The sequence below is a fragment of the Piliocolobus tephrosceles genome, chromosome 20 (genome assembly GCF_002776525.5).
Source record: "Piliocolobus tephrosceles isolate RC106 chromosome 20, ASM277652v3, whole genome shotgun sequence".
In the NCBI taxonomy this organism is placed as follows: Eukaryota; Metazoa; Chordata; class Mammalia; order Primates; family Cercopithecidae; genus Piliocolobus; species Piliocolobus tephrosceles.
This window is the reverse complement of record NC_045453.1, coordinates 11,790,297-11,816,208: the sequence shown is the minus strand read 5'-3', so window position 1 is coordinate 11,816,208 and position 25,912 is coordinate 11,790,297. Positions and strand designations below refer to the sequence as shown.

Below are 25,912 nucleotides of genomic sequence, written 5' to 3'. Positions count from 1 at the left end.
CTGCCACTGGACCAGGAAACCTGGATAATTGTCAGTGTCCTCTTTTGCCCCTACTCTAGGATATTAGATTGTAAATCACTGTCAATACACCCAGCTGATGACATGAGGCCCATGGGGCCACCAGAGTTAATATTGGGAATGAATATAGGAACATACACTAAGGCCTCCTTTGGTAGACAAACAGAGTACCAAAGTACCAAGGACCTACCGAAATAGCTCAGGCTTCTTCTTTGGAAAGAGAAAAGGCAGAGCATGTGCAAAGGCCTGCTATTTCTGGCCAGTTTCCTCACTCAAACTATACAGTAACATCAATATTCATGACGCTAACGAAGGTTAAGTGGATCTATTTTCCCTTCTATAGTTTGGATCATCTACTTCTTCCTCACCCTGACACTATTTTAAAAACCTTCAGATATAGATACCTATATACCCATATCTATTAGATGCATTTATTTGTGACATATTCCCAGATTTAAAGAGAAAAGTGTCAGAGAAGGGGGAAAAAAGTACAGAAACACAAGTTTATATTTATTTAATGCTAAGAACACAGATACTCTAAAGAGATAAACAAAAGGTAGTTTTATTTTTTCTAAATAGGATTTTGATCACAAAAATGCTGGTAATTCAAACCTTTAAAGCAGAAGAGCATACAACCTAAGAAAAATGCAAAACATATTTCATCTCTCACCTGAGTTAGACTTAGAACACCTAAGCATTCTTCTTAAGAGATTAATACAGTCACGTGTTGCCCAATGATAGGGATACATTCTGTGAAATGTGTTGTTAGGTGACTTCGTCCTTGTGCAAACAGCACAGAGTGTACTTACGGAACCCTAGATGGTATAACTTACTACACACCTAGACTGTATGGTATAGCCAGTTGCTCCTGGGCTACAAACGTGTACATCATGTTACTGCTCTGAATACTGTAGGCAACTGTAACATCATGGTATTTGTATCTAAACATAGAAAAGGTAGAGTAAAAATACGGTATTATCATCTTACGGGACTGCCATCATATACGTGGTCTGTCATTGGCCAAAACATCATTATGTAGTGCATGACTATTAAAATTGTGCAAAAAAAAAAACAACAACAAAAACCTGTATCCATAGTGTTTAAACCATAAAACCAATACCTGGTACATACATGACAAAAACAAAACAAAGCATGTAAAATAATAGGCAGCCTATAGAATTCAAAGACAACAAAGGTGACAAAGTCAGGTAAAAGAAAAGGTAAAAGAAAGGCAATTAGGGATCATAAGATAGTTTTTAAAGCAGGAAGCTGATGATGTCTACTGTAAGCCTGGAAGAAACCAGGAGTCTGAACACAGAGCAGTTACTGATAGGAAGGATAAAGTGCTACATCTCTAATAGCAAGCAAATTAACTCTGCTGAAATTGCCAGAATGAAGGCCAAGGTGGTTTTCAGTAAAGAGTGTTCTCCTTGACAGCATAGCCAGCATGTGGTTGAGCCGGGACCTGATACCAGCGAAGTGGAATTGCCGCTCTTTGTTCAAGTTTCTAAGTGAGTCACTCAAGTACAGTTCCATGTGGGGGGTGCCCAGGTACGTGGGATAGCCAGGATTGTGGAAGTCAGTGGCTCTGATGGAAGCGGGAGAGCCAGTGGAGCTTGCCACAGAGCCTTGGGAAGACACAGAGGAGGAAGACTTTAAACTGGAAGATCTCGATACAGACATTTTTGAGACTGGTGACCCTTCCGTAGATTGAGTTCCTTGAGGAAAGAGAATGTTCTCATCCATGTCAGTCTGAGTGGTGGTCGACCTGGACCAAACCATGGTTTGAGAGCTTGCTATCCTGGTGGTGACTGCAGTCTGCGTCCCAGCACATGCTGTGGTGATGCTGGTTTGTGTTCCCACCTCACTCACACTCAGCCTTGGCATCTCCTCTCCTGGCTCTGTTTGAGTGGCAGCGTCAATGGCCTTTCTGCTCTGGAGCTCGTCCCTGTGGCTGTTGAAGTAGTCTTCCTCACTAACAGTGGAGGACTCACAGCCATGGGGCTTGCGCTCTGCCTTGCCCTCTGCGGGCATCTCTGGGTCCAGGTCCGCCTTCCTGGGGGTACTTGAGAGCCTAGCCAGCCGCATCCGCAGCAGGTTGCCCAGGGTGAGCTCCTTAGACTGTGGTTTTCGGTCGGTGAGGTGATCAAACTTGTTGCTGCTCTGGAAGTGAGACAGGAGTTTGGGGCTGATGGGCTTGGACTGGGCATACAGGATTCGGAACTCCAGATCAAAGTGTTCAACCACTTGGCCAGACAGAATAACCAAGTTACTGCTGTTTAATTTGCCATCTGTCCATGTAAAACTTAAGGATTAAAAAGAAACAAACAGCAGCTGGTAAGGATGAGCAATTTTGGTTTACTCACTGTCCATCTGAATAATATAGCACAGGTATCTTAACCACATAAGGGTCACAACTTTGGTGATAAAATACCTAACATTTGCATGCATTTAACTAGCCTTAACATATATATAACACATATGTGTGTATTACCATAAAAGTAAAAAGGCCATCTGTTTAACAAACACACTAAATGCTCAGCCTCAGAGGGATTTTTTTTTTTTTTTTTTTTTTGAGATGGGGTCTTGCTATATTGCTCAGACTGGTCTTGAACTCCTGGGCTCAAGCAGTCCTCCCACCTCAGCCTTCCAAAGTGCTAGGATTACAGGCATGAGCCACCTCACCTGGTCCTTGCCTCAGAGTTTTTTAAAAACTAGAAAGGGGGCCATCACGATTGTAATCCCAGCACTTTGAGAGGCCAAAGCAGGCAGATCCCTTGAAGTCAGGAATTCGAGACAAACCTGGTCAACATGGGGAAACCCTGTCTCCAGTAAAAACACACAAAAAACTAGCCAGGCGTGGTGGTGCATGCCTTTAATTCTAGCTACTCAGGAGGCTGAGGTGGGAGAATTGCTTGATCCCAGGAGGCAGAGGTTGCGGTGAGCCGAGGTCGTGCCACTGCACACTCTATGACAGAGTGAGGCTCCGTGTCAAAAAATAAATTAATTAATTAATTAAAAAGAAGAAGCAGGGCTTGTAAGTATTTAGGCCAGCATCCCCATTTTAAAGGTAAGAAAACTAGGCCAGCACCCCCATTTTAAAGGTAAGGAAACCAGATAAAGGGATTATCACAGTGGGGAGCTACTAATGGACCCCAGATCAGGCCCCAGGCCCTGTGAATTGCTAATGCCCTGCTCTTTGCTACTGTTTGAGTGGTAACATGCCTTCCTGCCCTCAAGCTTGTCCTTGTGGCTGTTAAAGCAGTCTTCCTCACTAACAGTGGAGGACCCACAGTCATGGGGCTATGCTGCCATTTTCACAAAACACCATGGCTCAAAACATGTTAGAGCTGATTAGTGGCCATGTGCCCTTGCCTGTCCAGCCTCCCTTGTCTGCTAGCAGAACTCGCACCCACCTGTACCCCAGAAAGCTTTCATTATCATACTCTCTCCAACCACAATGGGGGCAGGCATATGGTCCAGACTGGCCAGAGTATCCTATTCCCTTGGATGCAGGGATTCATTCAGATTGGCCATGTAATCCCACCCGAGCCAAGTAATTTTTTAGAGATTTCTTTTTTCTTTGTCAAATGGATTCTGACAGAAGGGATTGATAGCAATTCTGAGTGACAGAGTTTTACCCTTTGGGAGACAGCTACTAAAGACCATGTAAGAAAGCCAGGATCTGGCTGGGTGCGGTGGCTTACGCCTGTAATCCTAGCACTTTGGGAGGCCGAGGCAGGCGGATCACGAGGTCAGGAGATCGAGACCATCCTGGCTAACACGGTGAAACCCAGTCTCTACTAAAAATACACACAAAAAAAACTAGCCGGGCATGGTGGCGGGCACCTGTAGTCCCAGCTACTCAGGAGGCTGAGGCAGGAGAATGGTGTGAACCCAGGAGGCGGAGCTGGCAGTGAGCCGAGATTGTGCAACTACACTCCAGCCTGGGCAACAAAGCAAGACTCTGTCTCAAAAAAAAAAAAAAAAAAAAAGAAAACATCAGAACCAGGTGACAGTGTTCTGATCAGTGTGTGGGTCCTAGGTCAAGGTGAACTGAAAACCAACTGTAACTTCCTATGCTTCCATCCAAGTTCTTCAAGTCAGTAAGTTTGAGAGTTAGCTGACACTCGCCATCACCCCACTAATGGTGGTATTTGTACCGGAAATAGGTTTCAAATAGAGATCATAAAACACAGTCAACTCTGTCTCCTGTAACCAAAAATCTGGCTAATGCAAAGTCCCCCTGAAAACTGCCTTCAAAGCCTGAGAAGGAAGATTCTTTTGAAAGCCTTCAATGAGGCCAGGCGCAGTGGCTCACACCTGTAACCCCAGCACTGTGGGAGGCCAAGGCCAGCGGATCACTTGAGGTCGGGAGTCTGAGACCATCCTGGCCAACACGGTGAAACACTATCTCTACTAAAAATACAAAAAGTAGCCAGTCATGGTGGCATGGCTGTAGTCCCAGCTACTCGGGAGGCTGAGGCACAGGAATCACTTGAACCTGAGAGGCAGAGGTTGCAGTGAGCTAAGATGGTGCCACTGCACTCTAGCCTGAGCAACAGAGCAAGACTCTTTATCTCAAAAAAAAAAAAAAAAAAAGCCTTCGATGAGATAATGTAAATAAAACACCTATCCAACACCAAGATTATAAAACGTCCTCAACAAATGGAAGCTATCATTGTCATCAATTTCATTTGAAGAGGGTAGTTTTTATATTTTAGAACAGCCAAAAACCACTTGTAGTTAAGTTTGGTTAATATAGATAAATCCTACTTGGGTTAAAAAAAAATTTTTTTTTTAATAAACTTCTCACAAAAGGAAATTCCAAGAAAAAGAGTTCGTATTTGTTTTTTCCAACAGCCTCTTTGGTGAAGAAAGTTCAAATTTTATTCTGAGCAATGAGTATTGTTTAAAAAGGTGTCAAAATTTTCTTGATCTTACTGCTTCATCTTCCACAAGTCTTCACATTTCTACCTTTATCCAGGGCTGACACGTAATTATCACTCAGGGTTGTATGTTTCTTCAAAAATGGGGTTTTCTTTTTACAATTCTTTTTTTTTTTTTTTGAGATGGAGTCTCACTCTGTCGCCCAGGCTGGAGTGCAGTGGCTGGATCTCGGCTCACTGCAGGCTCCGCCTCCCGGGTTCACGCCATTCTCCTGCCTCAGCCTCCTGAGTAGCTGGGACTACAGGCGCCCACCACCTCGCCCGGCTAGTTTTTTGTATTTTTTAGTAGAGATGGGGTTTCACCGTGTTCACCAGGATGGTCTTGATCTCCTGACCTCGTGATCCGCCTGTCTCGGCCTCCCAAAGTGCTGGGATTACAGGCTTCAGCCACCGCGCCCGGCCTCTTTTTAAAATTCTACAGACACACCTCATGCAAACCATTAGACAATCTACTGCAGAGGCAGCAAAACATACAACCATTGGAGCCACATACGTAAAAATGGCACAAATTCTAGAGACTGATGTAAACCACTCATTATCCCCACCCTCTCTTCAACCTCCCTGCTCTCTACCTTAAGATGCCATTGCCAATGTGAGACTTCAAAGGTGGGTCAGAAACATAATCAGTATTTTCTAGACTAAAGTGCTAAATTACAAGGCTTGAAGCAACATACAGGATTTGAGTCTAAAGCTGACAACTGACAGCTCTGGCTCTGCCTTCAACACTAATGGAGATGCCTGCAACTGCCCCTACCTTCGAGTGACCAGGGCAAGCTAGGTCCAGAGCCCTAAGGAACCAGGATTCCAGATTGTGTGTTGCTGTTAACCCCCAATTCATCCCCTGTAGACCTGGATCAAGGCTTGAAATCTAGGACTTGCTGACTGTGTTGTCTCAATACAAGTTCAACTTCTGCATTTTAATCTATGGACTACAAGACGGGGAGGTGACCCCCACCCAAACTGCCTCTAACAGGAGGCTTTGATAACCAGCTCGTATACACAGATGCGTGCATATCAGAATGCGTGGCCATACAGGCTCCCATTGAGAGGAAAAGGCTTTTACCTTTACATGACATGCTTCTTCTTAAGAGTTTAGATTAATAAGCCTTGGACGGGTTAGAAACGTACCTGTAGGAGCCTGTTGCCACGCGGATGCCATCAATCAACGTGAACTTTTCGTGAACCTTCCCAATAATTTTAGTTCCTGACCTTGCATAGTAGATATTTCCTGTGATAGTCCGAACTGTCATCAACTGTTGGTGGGGAGTGGGAGAAATATAAACGAACAATTCAGCAATACTCATCCGTTGAGCAAATGATTAGGACAAAAAGGCTGAGTTTACAATTCCCAGATATAATTATTGGCAGATGCGTGGCTTCAGGTTACCATTTAGTGACAGTACACACGGTACACTAGCCAGACAGTTCTCAAGCCTCAAGTGATGTTACGTCTACATTTGGTCCTTCTTCTCATCTGTTCTTTTCTTATATTTACTTTTGAGACCCTTAGTTCATGTGTGTATGCCTTCTTTTCTAACCTTTTTGGGATACTAAACAACAGAATTCGAGAAATGATTCTGAAGCAAAACGTGTGGGATAAAATCATCAAAGAAAACACGCCAGTAATAAAGAATATTTTAACAAAATCTGAAAGAAGCTAAGCTGATTTTCCTCCAACCTGTTTGTTTAATGGCATCATGTCAGAGTACCAGTCCATCCTCACTCACCCTCAACACCATAATGGGTATGGAGAAGAGGAACACAGGATAGGCGTTCTCTAGTACAGGCCTGCTGAGGCAGAAACACTCATATCACATGTGGCTTAACGAGCAATGTCACATCTCCTACAAATACATAATTACCAAAAAGGTACACTGGTGGTGGTATGCTGGGGCGATATATTGCACATGTATGCATAATTATTCCTGTAAAATGACACACATAAATGTATAAACAATGGCATACAAAATACTACAACAATTTGCATTCTCTGGAGCAGACCAGTGGCTCTATATCATTAGAAATCTTACACATTTAAATTAAATGTGTAAGATTTTTGTTTGACTCATTGATTCCATAAACATAGAGAGCCCCTACTATGTGCCAAGCCCTGAGACAACAGAGATGTAAGGCATGCTCCTTACCTTCAAGGACTAGAATAAGAGAGAGAAACTAATTGAATGATTTAGAAACTACAATAACACGTAACAGCATCCAGAGAAATGAAAACCTATATCCACACAAAACCTCTACACATGTTCACAGCAACTTTATTCATAACAGACAAAAACTGGAAACTATCCAAATGTCCTTCAGTGGCTGAATGGTATAAGATACCATAAATACTCAGCAATGAAAAGGAACAAACTGTTGATACATGCACAACTTGGATGGATTTCAAAAGCACTGTGATGAGGGGAAAAAAGCCAATCTTGAAAGTTACATACTGTATAATTCCATTTATATAATAGACTGTAAATGACAAAATTATAGAAATAGAGAACAAATTAGTGGTTGCTAGGGGTTAAAGAGAGGAGAGTGATGTGACTATATAAAGGAGAAGGAGGAGGGAGATCTTTGTGGTTTTGGAAACTGCTGTCTGGATGTGCATGCATGATGACAACATGGCACAAAGCTGTATACACACATTGTACCAATGTCAATTTCCAGGTTTTGACATTGTACCATAAGTTACATAAGATGTAACATTTGGGGAAACTGGGTGAAGGGTACATGAAACTTTTCTGTGCAATCTTTGCAACTTCCGTTAATCTATCAATATTCAAAATAAGCTAAAAATAAAACACAAAACAAAACTATGGCAAGACATAATACCACTTCTGTGGTCTTCTTATCAAATGCGTAATCTGAATTTAACTTTGAGAAAACATCAGACAAACCCAAATTCTACAAAAAATTGGCTAGTTTTTTTTTTTTTTTTCCTGAGGTGGAGTCTGACTCTGTTGCCCAGGCTGGAGTGCAGTGGCATGATCTCGGCTCACTGCAACCTCCATCTCCCAGGTTCAAGTGATTCTCCTGCCTCAGCATCCCAAGTAGCTGGGACTACAGGCACCTGCCACCAAGCCCAGTTAATTTTTGTGTATTTTTAGTAGAGACGGGGTTTCACCATGTTGGCCAAGCTGGTCTCAAACTCCTGACCTCAGGTGATCCGCCCACCTCAGCCTCCCAAAGTGCTTGGATTACAGGCGTGAGCCACCATGCCCTGCTAGCTAGTATTCTTTAAAGGTGTCAAGACCCAGCCGGGCACAGTGGCAAATGTCTATCGTTCCAGCTACTTGGATTGATTCAAGGGGATCAGTTGAGTCCAGGAGTTCAAGACCAGCCTAGGCAATATAGTGAGACCTCATTTCTTTAAAAAAAAAAAAAAAAAAAAGTGGAGGGGGGGCAGCGGAGGTGGGGGGGGGGGGGGGGTCAAGACCCTAAAAGACAAAGAAAGATGGAGAAACAGTTCCAGATTAAATGATATGCAGGAGACTTGACAACTAAATGTAAGGTATGATCCTAGACTGGATTGGATCCTGGACCAGAAAAAGGGCATTAGTGGAATGACCAGGAAATGTATAACTTTGTAAATTAGATAGTATTGATATCAAGTTTATTTCCTGATTTTGTTATTTGTACTAAGGTTTGTAAGATGTTAACATGTGGAGAACTTGGACTAAGAGTATTCAGGAATTTCTTATATTATTTTTGTAACTTCTTTATAAATCTTAAATTATTTCAAAAAAAAAAAAAAAAAAAAGACAACTAGGGAATGTCATAGAGATACACCTGGACTTGGTGGGAGGAGAGCTTCCTGGAGGAGGTGATGACCCCTGAGCCAAGTCTTAAAGGATCAACATATAATAAGCATAAAACATACCATTATGGGCAGATTAGGTGTGGTTTTGTGTATCTTTCCCTTTGACACACATCTGCATGTTGTACATGCCTCTGTGATCGTGGCCAAAGCACTTGTGAGTGCCTGCACATCAATGTGTGACCAAGTTCCTACAGACAGCACAAGCCAACATTCTGAACCAGCTACAGAGGCAAAGCATGGGGAAATCAGCCCCCATATGGCAAGGGCACAAATTCACTAGCACAGACAGGCACAGGAGACACAAGCAACCAGGGAAGACAGTGCTTCCCCAGGAAGGAGTAAGACCACAAAAACTCGGGAAGCCAGAGAAATAGGCCTTCTTAAATACCCCTACAGAGGATCTGGACACCTATGAAGGCAGCAACCAACAGTAGGCACCTGAACCGGTACCTGCTCATAGATTTCTGTCTAGTAGATAAATCAGAGAAAATCACTTGATCAAAGTTGTGGCCAGAACAATTCTGTGATTTCTCTGCTAATGCACAGCTTTAATTATAGAAAGAGCGCCTTGAAATTAAACACTGACACCTTCAATTTCTTCACCTGGCTAGATGATAATGCTCTTTTCCATGCCAAAGTGTATCTTCCTTGGGTCCACCTGGCCTCATTTTCTAACCACCTGTTGGGTTACATGGCTGTCTCATCTCAATTGGTCTCTAAACCCCAACCCTAGGCCGGGCGTGGTGGCTCAAGCCTGTAATCCCAGCACTTTGGGAGGCCGAGACGGGCGGATCACGAGGTCAGGAGATCGAGACCATCCTGGCTAACACGGTGAAACCCTGTCTCTACTAAAAAAAATACAAAAAACCAGTCGGGCAAGGTGGTGGGCACCTGTAGTCCCAGCTACTCGGGAGGCTGAGGCAGGAGAATGGCGTGAACCTGGGAGGCGGAGCTTGCAGTGAGCCCAGATCGCGCCACTGCACTCCAGCCTGGGCAACAGAGCGAGACTCCGTCTCAAAAAAAAAAATAAACCCCAATCCTGTCTTTATCATGAGGCAATCAACAAGAACTCTGTGGGAGAATCTGAATTCTGTAAATCAAATTGCTTGGTAATAACAAGGTGGTAAGTTAGAGTCTCTTAGGCAATAACTTACAGTATCAAAGACTAAATTCGTTTTGCTGACTGCTTTATATCTAGTACCCGGTGCATAATAGATGCTCAGATAGGTGATGAACAAATAAAGTTCTGAAGCTCACAGGTTAAGTTGCCTAATTTTTACACTTGATCTTAGCCAAAAGGCTGAGAAGCGATGGGTTGCTTAATTTTCAAAAAACAAATTCTGGGCCAGGCATGGTGGGTCACGCCTGTAATCCCAGCAATTTGGGAGGCCGAGGCAGGTGGATCACTTGAGGTCAGGAGTTTGAGACCAGCCTGACCAACATGGTAAAACCCCGTCTCTATTAAAAATACAAAAAATTAGCTGGGCGTGGTGGCGAGCACCTATAATCCCAGCTACTCAGGAGGTTGAGGCAGAAGAATTGCTTGAACCCGGGACGCAGAGATTGCAGTGAGCTGAGATCGTGCCATTGCACTCCAGCCTGGGCAACAAGTGTGAAATTCCATCTCAAAAAAACAAAACAGAACAAAAACAAATTCTGTAATAAATATGACAATTTTTCTTGCTTCTTTCCATGAAAGTGACCAAGCTATCTATGTTGTATAGACTTCCATTGAAACACTTAGATTATTTTTAGAATCAGAGAAATAGACATAAAATCTAATTTTACAATAATGAGAAATGAACAGCAGCAGCATGTGATAGTGATTACAGACACTGGGGTTGGAGGCAGACATAGGAGGAGGCAGACCCCAGTTGTGGACACTTGGGTTCTCTATGTCACTATTTCCTGATCTGAAACACAGATGCCACTTACCTGATAGGGCTGCTGCCAGGATTCAGTTACATAACATCTGTTAAAAGCACAGAGCAGACTGGGGGTGGGGCCTAATACCTGTAATCCCAGCACTTTGGGAGGCCGAGGCAGGCAGATCACCTGAGGTAGGAGTTCAAGACCAGCTTGGACAACATGGCAAAACCCTATCTCTACTAAAAATACAAAAATTAGTCAGGTGGGGTGGTGCACACCTGTAATCCCAGCCACTTGGGAGACTGAGGCAGGACAATCGCTTGAACCTGGGAGAGGGATGGTGCAGTGAGGCTAGATTGTGCCACTGCACTGCCACCTTGGTGACAGAGTAAGACTCTGTCTCAGAAAAAAAAAGCATGGAGCAGGGCCAAATACAGAGTGGGAGCTCAACAAATACTGGTTGCTGTGATTAAAAGGGCAGACTCCTGGAACTACTGTCAAAAGCAGCAGCTTCCAGGGTGGCCTTCGGGCCTTCAACAAGGGAGCTGGTCCAGGCTCTATTGAAGAGGCAGGACAGTACAGGGGAGAGGCCAAGGTCTTGAATCCTAACATTTCTTTCAACAGCTTAATTGAGATCTAATTCACAGATCATACAATTAACACAAATTCTGTAGTTTTTAGTATATCCACAGATATATGCAACCACCATCAACATTAGTCAATTTTAGGACATTCTCATCAGTTAGCAATAACCCCATCCTTCCCTCCACCTCCCCAGCCCTAGGCAACCACTAATCGATGTCTCTATAGATTTCCCTATTCTGACTTAATGGAATAATATCATATGTGGTCTTTTGCGACTGGCTTCCTTCACTTAGCACGTTTGCAAGTTCATCCATGCTGTAGCATGTATCAGCACTTCATTCCTTTTTATGGTTGAATAGTACACTATTGTATAAATAGACAACATATCATTTATCCACTTATCAGTTGATGGGCATTGGATTGTTTCCACTCTTTGACTTTATGAATAATGCTTCTATAAAACTCATACACAAATTTTTGTGGAGGCCTATATTTTCATTTCTCTTGGGTAGACACCTAGGAGAATTGCCAGGTCACAGGTACTGTCCATTTTCTGTAAGACCAGGCAAATGACTTTGCTCATATCCTCAGTCCCTTCCTTGTAAACAGGGACACTGCCACCAACCACCTTGTAGATCATGGATGCTTAGTCACATTCGTTGACTGTGGTGAAACTGGATATAGTGTACCACAAACCTTTTCCTGTTCAGGATGAACTTTCAGATCCATGCACATATCCAAAAACTGAGAGAGGAGAGCCTGGTCCAGAAGGATATACACAGCGACTCCCTGTTTCCTGCATATTTCTTGAAGGTCTCTGAAGATGTCGATGTCTGTGAACACATCCATTACCACTGCAATCACCTACAGGGGAAACGGGGAAGAGCACATGGTCAGCTTATAGGACACCACCTTACAGCATGCTGCCTGGACTCTGGACTCCAGTCAGAACTGGGAAATGATCCCTGTCCAACAGTTATCCTTCCCTCCTGCTTCTGCAATATTGGTGCTCCCCTCACCATAGACTCTTTTGCACCTCCAAAGACACCTGGGCCCCGTATCCTACAAATCTTGACTTGGCCTAGCTAACACTCCATGCTGTCACTAGGAGCTAATACTCCCAGCTAAACTGTCCATGCTGGCAGGTTTCTCAAAAATACAGATCAATCCACTGCCTTGCTCTCTTATGAATCTGCTCCATTCACCTTCTATTCCTCCACTAAACCCCTGTCTTACAGGCTTAATTCAGATCAGCAAGCTGTCTGGTTCTGTGGGTAACACACTGTTATCTTTGGCTTGTAGATTTCCCCAGCAGGATTCAGTTTGCTGTCTGTTAAACAAGTAAATAAAATCTTACATTCTCTCTGAGGGCCCTTCTGGGGGGTAGCATTCTTGAAATCTATTTTTTAAATTATTGTCTGGTTTTGAATCTTAATCTCTGACTTTTTTAAGGCCTGCCCCATTCACCACCAACTCATGACTTGAAAGCAACCAAAGCAGGCCCATGGATTCTCCCATCTTCTGCTTCCCTCCTACTGCATACCACATTTGTTAACATTCTGTTCTTTCCACCAGCCAGGCCTGATCAGCTGTCTGTTGGGCAGGTTCTAACCAAATGGCTTCCACCGCACTGGCTTCTCCTCAGTAAAAGGCTCTCTCTGCAGTTCTTTGGCATTGTCCACAGTGCAAGCCCACAGCAAAGAACAGGGAAATACTTCCTAAGGATTCTGCCCTTAAGCTCAGAGTAGGCCTTTCTTCTCCCCAACAACGTGGCTCCATTCATGCCTCCCAAGTGATTTTCCACACCTAGCATCAGACTACAATTAAGAGCCACCTTTTAGCCACGCATTCTTGGGCAAATTACAGCTATTTCAAATGTCTGTTTCCTTAGCTGCAAAATAGGGTAGTATCGAGAATTAAATGACTATGTTACATAAAGTACAAGGTACAAAGGATCCCTTAGTATCTGCTCATTTATTCACTTTACCAGTCCCGAGCTGGAGCTGTCCAGACAGTTCAACACAGGGAGACACTGCTCAGCTTTCCTCGCTCTTTTAAAGACAGGCTGCTCCAGCCACAATGCCTCTAATCACACCCTTTGCAGGCTTAAAACCAAGGTCCTCAGCAAACTCCTGGCAAGGCAGTGGGGGTGTCCAAACATCCAGGCTTAGAAACAGGTCCTGACAAACTGAGTCAGAAGCCGGGGGTGTTAACTAAGGAAACCAAGGCTTGGGAGCTCTTCTGTAGTCTGGAGCTATATGGGTTTCTCCTTCCTCCCCATTTCAACAGTAAAAGCCTGTCTCTCAGAATCACATTAACTCTTCTTCTGAAAGTTAGGATTATTCATTTATGGGTCTCACTCCTTCTACTGCAGCAAAGGCTCTTGAATGGGATTGATTCATTTCTGTGGTCCCAGAGGACTCAGGACAGTACATGACAGTCACTACTCCTTAAGAATTTGGGGAACTAAAGAAGGAAGGAAGAGACAAAAAGGCAATTTGGCTGTCTTTCTCCAACACTCCAGGGCCTGGTCTGATAGGATGTGAGACCTTGAAATGCCAGTTCCTGGGAAGTCACTGCTGTGAGGGGGTCGAGAAGACCAGTTACTCTCCTGCTGCCTTTCCCTCCCCACCCCTTTTAATGATGCTGTAAGCTATGGGCTATTCTTGGTAAAGAACAGGGCTGAAACCCACTGAACACAGTGATTTAAAAAACAAGAAACATTCTTTCTGAACTCATGGCATCCTCTGAAGTTTGTATTCTCCACTGGCTTTACACATCCTATTTTGACAGTCCTATTCATCCTACTCATTCGGGTCATACAGCAGGGATTAAAGACAAAAGATCTGGGCATAGAACCCAGCTCTACTACCTACCAGCTGTGTGACCTTGGGTAAGTGGCTTAATCTCTCTGAGCCTCAGTTTCCTCCTCGGGAGGATACAATTAATAGCATCTGGGTCAAAGGGCTGCTGTGAGGATTAAGTGAAATAAAGCATGGAAAGGGCTTAGCACAGGAGGGCAAGGCAGGAAACGGGTGCTATTATGCAGCCAAGACCTCCTCAGAGCCCACCGTGGGCTGCACACTGCACTAGGCAGAAAGATGTCTATGAGGAATTTGACATAGACCCAACTTACCTCAAGGAGAGGACACAGGATGCAGAGAGGCAAAATGATATATATAGCCTAAGCAATTAAACTAAGGGGACTGGGCATGGTGGCTCATGCCTATAATCCCAGTGCTTCGGGAGGCCGAGGTGGGTGGATTACCTGAGGTCAGGAGTTTGAGACCATCCTGGCCAACATGGTAAAACCCTGTCTCTACTAAAAATACAAAAAATTAGCTGAGCATGGTGTCATGCACCTGTCATCCCAGCTACTAGGAAGGCTGAGGTACAAGAATCACTTGAACCCAGGAGGTGAAGGTTACAGTGAGCCGAGATCACACCATTGCACTCCAGCCTGGGCAACAGAGCAAGACTCCATCTCAAAAAACAAAACAAAACAAAACAAAACAAAAACAAGGTGTCTCCTCCAGTGGTGGACTATAGGCACTATAGGTACTCAAATGCTTACCAGGTAAGAGCAGGGAAGGCTTCCTGGAGGAGATGGCATTTGAGCTGAATCACAAGGATATTTGGACGACGGCATGGGAGAAGTGAAGGGAGGAGAAGGCATTCCCACAGGAAGCCATATGATGACAAAGGAAGAGGGAGAGAATGATGGGGTATGTACCAGTCTAGCTGGAACGTACAGCATGTATGAAAGGGAGTCACGGGACACAACTGGAAAAGATGGATGAATGAGCAAGATCACAGAAGGCCCTGAATGCCAACCGAGGAATCAGTTTCAAACTTCCCCACATTGCCTGTATAAGAGTAATGAGTTCAAAGTGAAAAATCCAACAGGATGGGAGAAACTGATGCCAGAAGAGACTGGTATAGGTCAGAGTCTGGCCCCACCTCCTCCAACACAGGACCTACAACACGTCAGTCACATGGATATTCTTTAGGTTAAGCAACTTCAATAAATGTTTAGGAGGACTAGAGACCAAATGAAGAAAAATCAGTGACATGGCAGAAGCAATGAGGGTTGCAGATGAGGGAAGAAGGAAAATCAGTGGCAGGCAAGAAGCAATGAGGTTGCAGAAGAGGGAAGGAAGCCATGGGAGAGCCCAGCAGTGGGCGACAAGGGCTGAGGATGACAGGGAGAGGGATATTCAGATACAAGGAAACAGGAAACACAAGACAAGAAGCAAGAGTGAGGGGTGGGCTTCGAAACGAATTTTGAGGTGGCAGTAAAACCTTCAGAAAGAGGTCTGGAATATGCCGGTGTAAGAATGAGAGTAGCACTCACAGGAGAAAGCTAAAGAGGAAAACGCACACACCTGCTTGCCTCTCTGATTTCCCACTCTTCTTTCAAATCTTCAGGGTGGACCCAATCGAGGCAGGCAGGTATTGAGCACTGAGGATCTAGTGTCAATCCCTGTCCTCGGGAATGCAGTCTAATGAGACAGGAGACAAGCCAGGGGTAACAGAGTGACCAATGGACACGTATCCTCAGTGCTTCTGGAAACAAAGACCAGAAAAACCCATCCCAGCTGCTGGATTAGAGACCTGCTGGAGGCAGAGGCATGGGCCCAGGGGCCCACAGCACAAGCCACCACCAAGCTGAATTTTGATTCACCACTTAACAAAACAATTGTGCAACACCTTTGTTATAAGGTGAGTAAATACCTAATTTGCTATTTGTTCCACCGTTTGGTTTTAAAGCCTCACCCTTTCCTGCGTGTTGGATTTGAACACTAGTCCTTAACACCCTCAGGGCGGGTAGAGTTGATGGAGGTTTTTCTTTCCCTGACTCCCCCTATACCCAGCATCCCCTCCTTTGTTACTAAAGCAGAACTCTTAAAAGTATTCATCTATTTTTTGTTTTTGGAAACGAAGTTTCACCCCATCGCCCAGGATGGAGTGCAGTGGTGTGATCTCAGCTCACTGCAACCTCCCCCTCCGAAGCACAAGCAATCCTCCCACATCAGCCTTCCAAGTAGCTGTGACTACAGGCACATGCCACCCCACCTGGCTAATTTTTGTAGCCATAGAATCTCACCATGTTACCCAGGATGGTCTCCAACTTCTGAGCTTAAGTGATCCACCCACCTTGGCCTTCCAAAGTGCAGAGATTCCAGGCATGAGCCACCATGCCCAGTCAAAAGTACTTATCTTTTACGGAGGAAAAGTGCACAGTCCTACTGTAGAAGCAATCAGTAGGGAGGTCTTCCTTCAAATCCCCATCCCCATCCCCCTATTCCTGCGTCCCAGCCCTCATGCAACCAATTCCTGCGTAGCTGAATTAGACCTGGGGCTAGACTGAAGGGACACTCTGTTCACCGAGCTGAGCAATGACCTGGACTCATCCACTAACCGGCCGAGTCCTGCTTTCCAAGCCGGGATGCATCTCCTAGGTGTCTGGTGCTCATGCTGCATCCTGTGGGCCCAGAAATACACCTGGACTTGAATACTGATGTGGAAATTGGCCACTGCTCCCACTCCTGGAGGCATAATGTGCGAAGGACAAAGGCATGCCTGGAAGGCAGGCAGCCCTTGCACATCAAGTGCCCACAGTCATGGCACTCTCCCAGTCTGTGCTATGTGGAGCCCACCCACTCTCTAAGGGCTAGAAAGTCATGAGAGTGGTGACTTTCAAGAGTCCCTTCCAGGATCAACACCCATTTGCAATTTGCAACCCAGTGCAAGTCAGTTACAACAGGAGATGTGAGGAGGATGCATCCAGCTGATCAGGGGCCTAATGCAGCACCCCACTCTTCCTGCACTTCTCCAGCCATATCTGGAGCAACTGCAGCTGTGCACATCATCTCAGGTGACAAATCACAAGCTATCTTTCTCAGTCCTTCTTCCTATCCCCTCCTGATTTGTACCAAGGGACTTGGGAACCTATGTAGTTGAACAGCAGACATCATGATGGCCTTCTTGGTCTCTGGGAAGGTCACAGACCCTGTTTATGTCACTTGCCAAGTAGAACTGAACTCTTTTCTGCTTGCCTTCTTGCACAAAAGCTCAAAAGTGCTATCTAGAGATTTCAAAACCCCATTACCTATCATCCCCAATCTATAGATGAGAAAGCCAAAGCTTGAAGAGGTTAGGTAACTTATTCAAGGTTACAAACTTAAGCAAGTACAAGGGCTGGAATTTCAACCCAGGTCTGTGTGACTCTGCAGTCATCTAAGAAAAGTACTACACTCGGCCAGGCCCGGTGGCTCAAGCCTGTAATCCCAGCACTTTGGGAGTCCGAGACGGGCGGATCACAAGGTCAGGAGATCAAGACCGTCCTGGCTAACCCGGTGAAACCCCGTCTCTACTAAAAAATAAAAAAAATTAGCCGGGCGAGGTGGCGGGCGCCTGTAGTCCCAGCTACTCGGGAGGCTGAGGCAGCAGAATGGCATAAACCCGGGAGGCAGAGCTTGCAGTGAGCTGAGATCCGGCCACCACACTCCAGCCTGGGCGACAGAGCGAGACTCTGTCTCAAAAAAAAAAAAAAAAAAAAAAGAAAAGTACTACACTCAGTATTTTATATCATTCCAAACAAGTTTAATGGGCAATTCTTCACATGATTGGGAGCTTAGAACGAACACTAAAGGCTCAGTAGCTTAGCCCAGGAAGTGCATGGACTCAAGCTCACCACGGATGATTGAGACTACCTACCTCATGGTGTTTATTGGCAGTTCCTAGCATATGGAAAGCCCTCAAATGGCAGCTACTCATATTCTTAGTCCCAATTCTGTCACTATCGCTGGACAAGCCATTCCATCTGAGTCTCAGTGTCCTTGAAACAAGGCCCCTTCCAGCTCTTCAAAGTCAGTGATTCATACACACTCAATGGGCAGGTCTCGGCTCTGACCAGGCACATGTGCAGCCCCAAGAGGCCCCTCAGGGCCAGTCATTCCAGTTCTCATTCCAGCTCTTCTTCCTCTGTGTGAAGCAGGAAGTTCGTACCGATCACCCCTTCTCACTGCACCTCAGTTTCCTTCCCTTCCCTCCCAGAGTCATAAAGTGTGGTCAGGTGTACAACATGCTTGGAATTCCACCAAAGATCTGCACACGTTCAAAGATATGTCAGTTAGTTCACAACTGGGGGCGATTTTGCCCCCAGAGGGCATTTAGCAATGTCTGGAGACATTTTTTATCATGGTAAAATAGATAAGTTTGCCATCTTAATAATTTTTAAGTGTACAACGTAGTGGCAATAATTACATTCACAACCATCACTACTATCTGTTTCTTTTTCTTTTCTTTTTTTCTTTTTTTTTGAGACAGAGTTTGCCCAGGCTGGAGTGCAGTGGAGCAATCTCAACTCATTACAACCTCCGCAACCCAAGTTCAAGCAATTCTCTGCCTCAGCCTCCCGAGCAGCTGGGATTACAGGTACCTGAAACCATGCCCGGCTAATTTTTGTATTTTTAGTAGAGATGGGTTTCACCATCTTGGCTGTGCTGGTCTCAAACTCCTGACCTCGTGATCCACCCACTTCAGCCTCCCAAAGTGCTGGGATTACAAGCGTGAGCCACCACGCCCAGGCTATCTGTTTCTAAAACTTTTTCATAGCCCCAAACAGAAACTCTGTGCCCATTCATCAGTAACTCCCTATTACCCCCTCTGGAGACACTGAATATCGTGACTACCTGGGGTGAGGGATACTATTGGCATCGAGTGAATGGGGGCCATGGATGCTACTCAACATCCTACAATGCACAGGACAGACCCTCAGGACAAAGAATTATCCAACCCAAAAGGTCAATAGTGCTGAGGGTGAGAAGCCCTGCTTGGGGCTGACACGAGCATTTGGAACAGAAACACCACACAGGCTCTACTGTAATGCAGAGGAAAGTTATGCAAGAACAGGAAAGCCTTAATTCAGATACATCCAAGTACATGCCAGGGGCCCCCAACAGATTCCTTAGCTGCTACTCCTCCTGGCAGGGCTCTCTGGGAATGCAATGATCCCCACTACTAACGCTCGGGTTATCAAAAGGATGCCCGAGGGTGAGGTCATAGCAAAAGGGGCCTCTTTGGAACAAAAGAGCATAGGGAATAGGCACTGGTAAGAAAGGTGACTCTGAGGAATTGGAACCTCCTGGTGGTACCAGCTTTGCCTCTGAACTCCCATTCAACAAACCAGGAATAGCCGGACAGCCAATTCATGAGCACATCACCAAAATGACACTACATAACCCTTCCAGGCAAGGGGCCACAGCCCAGCCAAATCCCAGTTCACATAGCAACAGAGGCAAAAAGCTGAATGAGTCATCAATAGATACAGTGGTGGAGGGGTGGACCTAGAGCAAGTACGTGGGGAAAATATCCTGCATAGTTCAAGATTATCCAAAAACTTCCTTAGGAAGCAAACATATGGGTTCTCAAAAGGTTCAAAGCAGTATTTCTTCCAGTTTTGGTGAAGCTCGCCTAAGCACCTGGTAAGCAGCCAGCTTGTATTTAAGCCATGCTACACATAATTGAGTTTTTATTTATTTTTTAGAAACAGGGTCTTGCTCTGTCACCTAAGCTGGAGTGCAGTGGCTTAAGTAAGATCATAGCTTACTATAGCCTCCAACTCCTGGGCTCAAGTAATCCTCCTGCCTCAGCCTCCTGAGTGGCTGGAACTACAGGCACATGCCACCACACCCAGCTAATTTTTTAACTTTTTGTAGAGATGGGATCTCACTATGTTGCCCAGACTGGTCTCAAACTCCTGACCTCAAGAAATTCTCCAGCCTCGACCTCCCAAAACACTGGGATTACAGGCATGAGCCACCACACATGGCCAAACTATTTGTCTTTAAACACTGTACCTCATTTAGTGTGGCAGAATGCCCACACTTTGAAAGGTATATAGAAACAGTGTCAAGGAAGGGGCTGGCAGATTCACAACCCCCAGACACAGCCACCCAGGGACAAATACTTGCTGAGTAGAAAGACAGACAGAATTACCTGAACTACTTTTCTTCCTACCTCCCACTCCCTTCCCCCCGCCCTTTATTTCTCCTCAAAGCATGTAGCTGTATGAGCAAAGCTGCACATAATAGGCCCCTACAGTATTTACTGAGCACCTTTTATGTATCAGACACACTGAGTAATTCTGTGTGGTCAGAGAGCTGCTGGATAAAACCTAGGCCAGAATCAGCCATTTAGGTTGCAAAGCCAGGATTAGGCCCTGCCATTTACCAAGTAACCCTGGCTTCCTGTGCCTATAGTCTGGTCAAGGAGCTTCATATTCTGGCTCCTTCCAGAGACATTCCCGAAGATGCAAGGTGACCACCTTAGTGAAGGCAAATAAAGCTGCACCAGCAAACACTGAGCTCTGACCCTGCTCTACTGCAGCCTGGCCCCAACCTCTGGGGTTAAGTGGGACCCTTCACGTGGCATTCAAAGTTCCTTCATTCACCCACCAAAAGATTCCCATAGATCCCTCTGCTCCAGGTACCAGAAGTATCTATCTGGCTCTATCTTTCCCAGGGAGAGGAAAACGCACTCTAGTTTACAAATCCTAAACCCAGAGACCTATATTTTTCTGGCATCATGAAGCACCTTCCCCACTTGATGGGTTGAGGAGGTTCTCTGCCAGCCTTAATGCCTCCTCCTCTAAAAACTGACCACCTCGTTTTCTTCCTGAAAAGGACAGGTCTAGTCACTGTCATTTTCCTGTTTATTGAATATGCAACATGGAAATTAAAAAGTCCCAATCTTCAACTGTTACAAACCTTCAGCCTGTTGAAAACTAACAAAGCTCCAATCCTTCCTCATGGCAGGGAGGCTGTGTGCAGTAGCGATTAGGAGTGTGGGCTTCAGTGGTCGGGCACAGTGGCTCACGCCTGTAATCCCAGCACTTTGGGAGGCTGAGGCGGGTGGATCACAAGGTCAAGACCAGCCTGGCCAACATGGTGAAACCCCGTCTCTACTAAAAATACAAAAATTAGTGGCAGGCGCCTGTAATCCCAGCTACTTGGGAGGCTGAGGTAGGAGAATCGCTTGAACCTGGGAGGCAGAGGTTACAGTGAGCCGAGACTGTGCCACTGCACTCCAGCCTGGGCAACAAGAGCAACTCTGTCTCCAAAAAAAAAAAAAAAAAACCCTACAAAATTTAGCTGGGCTTGGTGGTGTGCTTCTGTAATCCCAGCTGCTCGGGAGGCTGTGTCAGGAGAATCACTTGAATCCAGGAGGTGGAGGTTGCAGTGAGCTGAAATCATGCCACTGCACTCCAGCGTGGGTGACAGAGCAAGACTCTGTCTTAAAAAAAATAAATAACAACAATAACGAAAAAAGACATGTGAGCTTCAGAGCCAGAACTAGACAGACTTGGGCTTGAGCCCAGCTCTGTCCCATGCTAACCGTGTGATCTTGGGCAAGTTACTTAACTTCTCTGTGCCCAGGCTTTTCTTAATTGTGGCCTCCTCACAGGGTTTGGAGAGTTAAATGAGGTAACTTAGGTCAAGGGTTTAGCACAGAAACTGACCCATTCTAAATGCTCAATCATATCACCATTAGGTACATTTGGCATCAGAACACAGATGCAGAACAGCTTCTCATTTCATCCTGAAAGCAGTCTGAGACCTACATCTTTATGGTCCTCGCTGTCACAGGTACTAGACTTCAAAGGATGTGGTCGAGGTGACACAGCCACTCCCTTGTTCACAATGCATGCCCTTAAACAGTGGTAGCACTTAGCCAACCACTAGATCTGCTCTCTGTCACCTCTCCCCACCCGAGCACAGGCTCCTGAATCCTCCACAGCGAGTGTGGTTGTTAACAGTGGTTCAGACATTCTGTGCCTCAATTTGAGTACACGGTCCTTCATCTCTAGCTGCATGACTTTCGGGCTACTTAACTTCTCTATGCCTCAGTTCTATCAGCTGTAAAATGAAGATGATAATCGCACCTTCCTTGGGATTACTTAGAACAGTGCCTAGCAAATAGAAAGCATTACTTTTTTTTTTAAAAGAGACCGGGTATCCCCACGTTGCCCAGGCTGGAGCACAGTAGCCATTCACAGCATGGTCATAGTGCACTACAGCCTCGAATTCCTAGACTCAACCGATCCTCCTGCCTCAGCCTCCTGAGTAGCTGGGACTACAGGCACATGATACCATGCCTGGCTTTTTTTTTTTTTTTTTAAACAAAAGAGCCTCTGGGACCTCAAATTCAGCACTGTCTCAAACCCAACTCATTTCAGCATCCCTTACCCCAGCTTCCTCTCCTACCACTAACCTGCTATGGGGAATTTGGCTGCCCCCAAACATTCCAGTTCCTTAAACACCTGTGGGCCAGCCCCCATACCCTAGGTCTGGCAAGCCCAAACCAGCTCTGATGTTGCTGCCACTCCACAGACTTTCTTTCTTCAGCCCTTTCCGCAGTACCTGTAGCAGACTCCTCACTGCTTCCCATCAGCACACTGTCCACCCTCAAGTGTTGGCAAGGTTGATGCCTTCTGTGGCCCCAGGCCTGGTAGTGTCTGATACACAGCAGGCAATGAGTAAGCAAATAATTTGGCATCTATTCGACCCACTGAAAATACTCATTGGATTTTTTTTTTCCCAAGACGGAGTCTTGCTCTGTTGCCCAGAGCTGGAGTCCAATGGCACAATCTCGGCTCACTGCAACCTCCACCTCCCAGGTTCAAGCAATTCTCCTGCCTCAGCCTCCCGAGTAACTGGGATTACAGGTGCGTGCCACCACGCCCTGCTAATTTTTGTATTTTTAGTAGAGACGGGGTTTCACCATGTTGGCCAGACTGGTCTCGAACCCCTGACCTCGTGATCCGTCCACCTCAGCCTCCCAAAGTGCTGGGATTACAGGCTTGAGCCACCATGCCCAGCCAATACTCATCTGATTTAAAGGTAACTTTCTCAGTTAAAACTGCCCAGATTCCAAATATAGCATCTCAGAGGGAACTGTGGGTAGCTAGACTAGGGCAGCAGGTTCTATCTGGAAATGTCAGTATTACAAAATGCCCGCGGGATGAGGGAGAGTCTGAGCTCCTGGCTCCATCTCCTCCTCAGGCCAGCACGTGAGTTTAATTTCCCTCTGGCCTCTGGTTCCAGTGCCCCTTTGCTATCACTAAAATTTTGGGATGGGCAAAAGACTAGAACAATCCACAGCTTTCCCTATATAGACCAGTTCTTTACATTTTTCAGGTTCCAAGTGCTCAAGTTTTACTGGAGGTGAGCTTTGGGAATGCATACCTACCCAAGTCTGCCTTTTCCATCTTTTTAATCTTCTCACTGAACCTGCAAGGAAAATGTCTGCTGCATCAAAAAACCCTCAGCCCACCCAAAGCACCTCAGGGCTGGTAAAAGCCTAGCTGCAGCCCACAACTACTCCCTCAAAAGCAAGGCACTAGGTCACTGTATCCACTACCACTGCAACGCCACCAGTCAGGGAAAGAACATTAAGAATATTGGTGAGAGGTGGGGCTTGGACTTGGACATGTCAACCTGACAATGCACTGGTATCTTCACCCACAGTCAGACACACTCATGTACCAGCCCTCACAAGTCTTACCATGGCTGGGGCTTTATCTGCCATGTCCCTGGCACAGGCAGACAGCCAGGAAGCCGGGCACTGCCAGTCAGCAAGCAACCTGACCATGGTTCCAGACCAAGGTGTCTGCCACCATACTGTATCTGCCACACCCACATGCAGGCTGCCTTCTTCCTCCTTGATCCCCAGCACCCTCCTGCAGCTTCATCGAGGCTGCCAAGCAGACAAGACCTCCACCGCGCCCATGACCATGCCATACTGAGTCAGACAGTAGGACCAAAACCCACTATGAATACAGAGGCCGATCTAATGCAAATGTACCTGCATTTTAGGAGACCACTGCAATCTGGCACAGACCCAGTCTATGGAAAACTCCTTGCCCCTTTCATTCACAGCGGCAAATTTCCCCTCCAGTCTCTGGCAGTAGAAAAAACGGCAGGGGGGCCGGGCGCAGTGGCTCACGCCTTAATCCTAGCACTTTGGGAGGCCGAGGCGGGTGGATCACCTGAGGTCAGGAGTTCGAGACCAGCTTGGCCAACATGGTGAAACCCCGTCTCTACTAAAAATACAAAAACTAGCCGGGCGTGGTGGCAGGCGCCTGTAATCCGAGCTACTTGGGAGGCTGAGGCAGGAGAATCACTTAAACCCGGGGGACGGAGGTTGAAGTGAACTGAGTTCCCGCCACTTCACTCCAGCCTGGGCAAAAGGGCGAGACTCTGTCTCAAAGAAAAAAAAAAAAAAAAGACAAGAAAGAAAAAGCGGCAGGGGTCTCACTTTGCCACTTGTGTTTATCTGCTTTTTACAACATAAAATGCGTGAAAGTAATTAGCAATAATAATTGATTCCTAATGCCCCGTAGTTGTCTCTGGAGACCACCTTCCTGGAACCTTCCCTAGGTAAGTTCTTTGGTAATGAGTCTCCTAAGAAGCTCCTGAAAGTGGGATCTAGCGTTGGCTGACAGCCGGGGAAATCGGCAATTTTCCAAGTTTGATTTCAACTGAAATTTGGAGCTGGGAGTACTTCTGGTCCCTCCTTCAGGGATATGAACGTTAGGAGATGGAACCCGGACACAATTCTTATCCTTGGGAACCGAGGCTTCCCCACTATCCCCTGCCACCAGGAGCGGCCCGGGGGATCCGGGGAAGACACGCAGAGTGGGGTGTGAGTCGGGGACCCTGGGACCCCGTGGCCCGCGCTTCCGGTAGGGAGCTGAGGAGGTAGTTGCCCCGGCCTGTGCTCTCAGCAGGCCTCAATTTCCCATTCTTGAAGGGGGTCTCCCGTGCGACCCAGGGCCCGGGAGGGCCGCTCACCTCTCGCGCAGAGCGGAGCTGCTGGCGCAGAGCGTCCTTGCAGCCGTAGGGGCCGCCCTCGCCCGCGCCGCGGGGCTGGAAGTGCGCCTCGACGCGCGTGGCGCCGCGGTAGGCGCCCTGGTAGAAGGCGGGCCAGCCGAGCTCCAGCAGCGGCGGCTCCAGGTCCGACTGCTCGGGGAAGTAGGTGCCCGACGAGCAGTCATGCGAGGAGCCGAATGAGTCCTCGGCCGCCGCCGCGCCCTCCTCTCCCGGCCTCTCCGCCGCGCGCAGGATGGCTTGCACCTCATCGGGGTTCAGGAAGCGAGCCAGGCGCTCGCGTCGCAGGAAGGCCGCGAAGGCTTCGGGGCCGCCGGCCACCAGCTCCTCCAGAGCCAGGCGCCGTGACTCGCTGAACAGCTCGGCCGGGTTGGGCGGCCCGCACGGAGACAGGCAGGCAGCCGGCAGTTCGTCCAGGCCCTCGGACAGCAGAGCCATAGCGGTACACGGACGCCACAACCCTCAGACAAGAACCAACCTGTAGGCCCACTTTATAGGAAACCTTTGAATCAAACAGACCCGCGCCATTGGCCGCACCTCCCCGCCTCCACTCTCCCATTGGCTGCATTCCTTCCAATAGCGGAGCGAGGCGGGGCGTAAGCCTCTACAGTTCCGCCCCCTCATGCGTTATTGGCTGCGATGCTGGGTTGCTAAGCGGAATTTAAACTTGCAGGGACGAGGCGGGCCGCAGAGCAGGGACAGAGCCGGGAGAGCCGGGCTCCTGGCCATCCCAGGGCGCCCCCTGCCGGCCACCCCACAGCGCGGCCATACAA

At 46.7% G+C, this 25,912-nt stretch overlaps 1 protein-coding gene across 1 annotated transcript; it reads right to left on the bottom strand.

The window, feature by feature from the left end:
* Positions 1-564: 564 nt before the first annotated feature.
* FAM83D (family with sequence similarity 83 member D) lies at positions 565-25,702 on the bottom strand. The gene is made up of 4 exons (XM_023227944.2): positions 25,104-25,702; positions 11,941-12,108; positions 6,096-6,220; positions 565-2,323 (listed from the first exon to the last, which is right to left on the bottom strand). The coding sequence occupies exons 1-4, from the start codon at positions 25,575-25,577 to the stop codon at positions 1,342-1,344; spliced, it is 1,749 nt and encodes a 582-aa protein (XP_023083712.2). The 5' UTR covers positions 25,578-25,702; the 3' UTR covers positions 565-1,341.
* Positions 25,703-25,912: the final 210 nt, after the last annotated feature.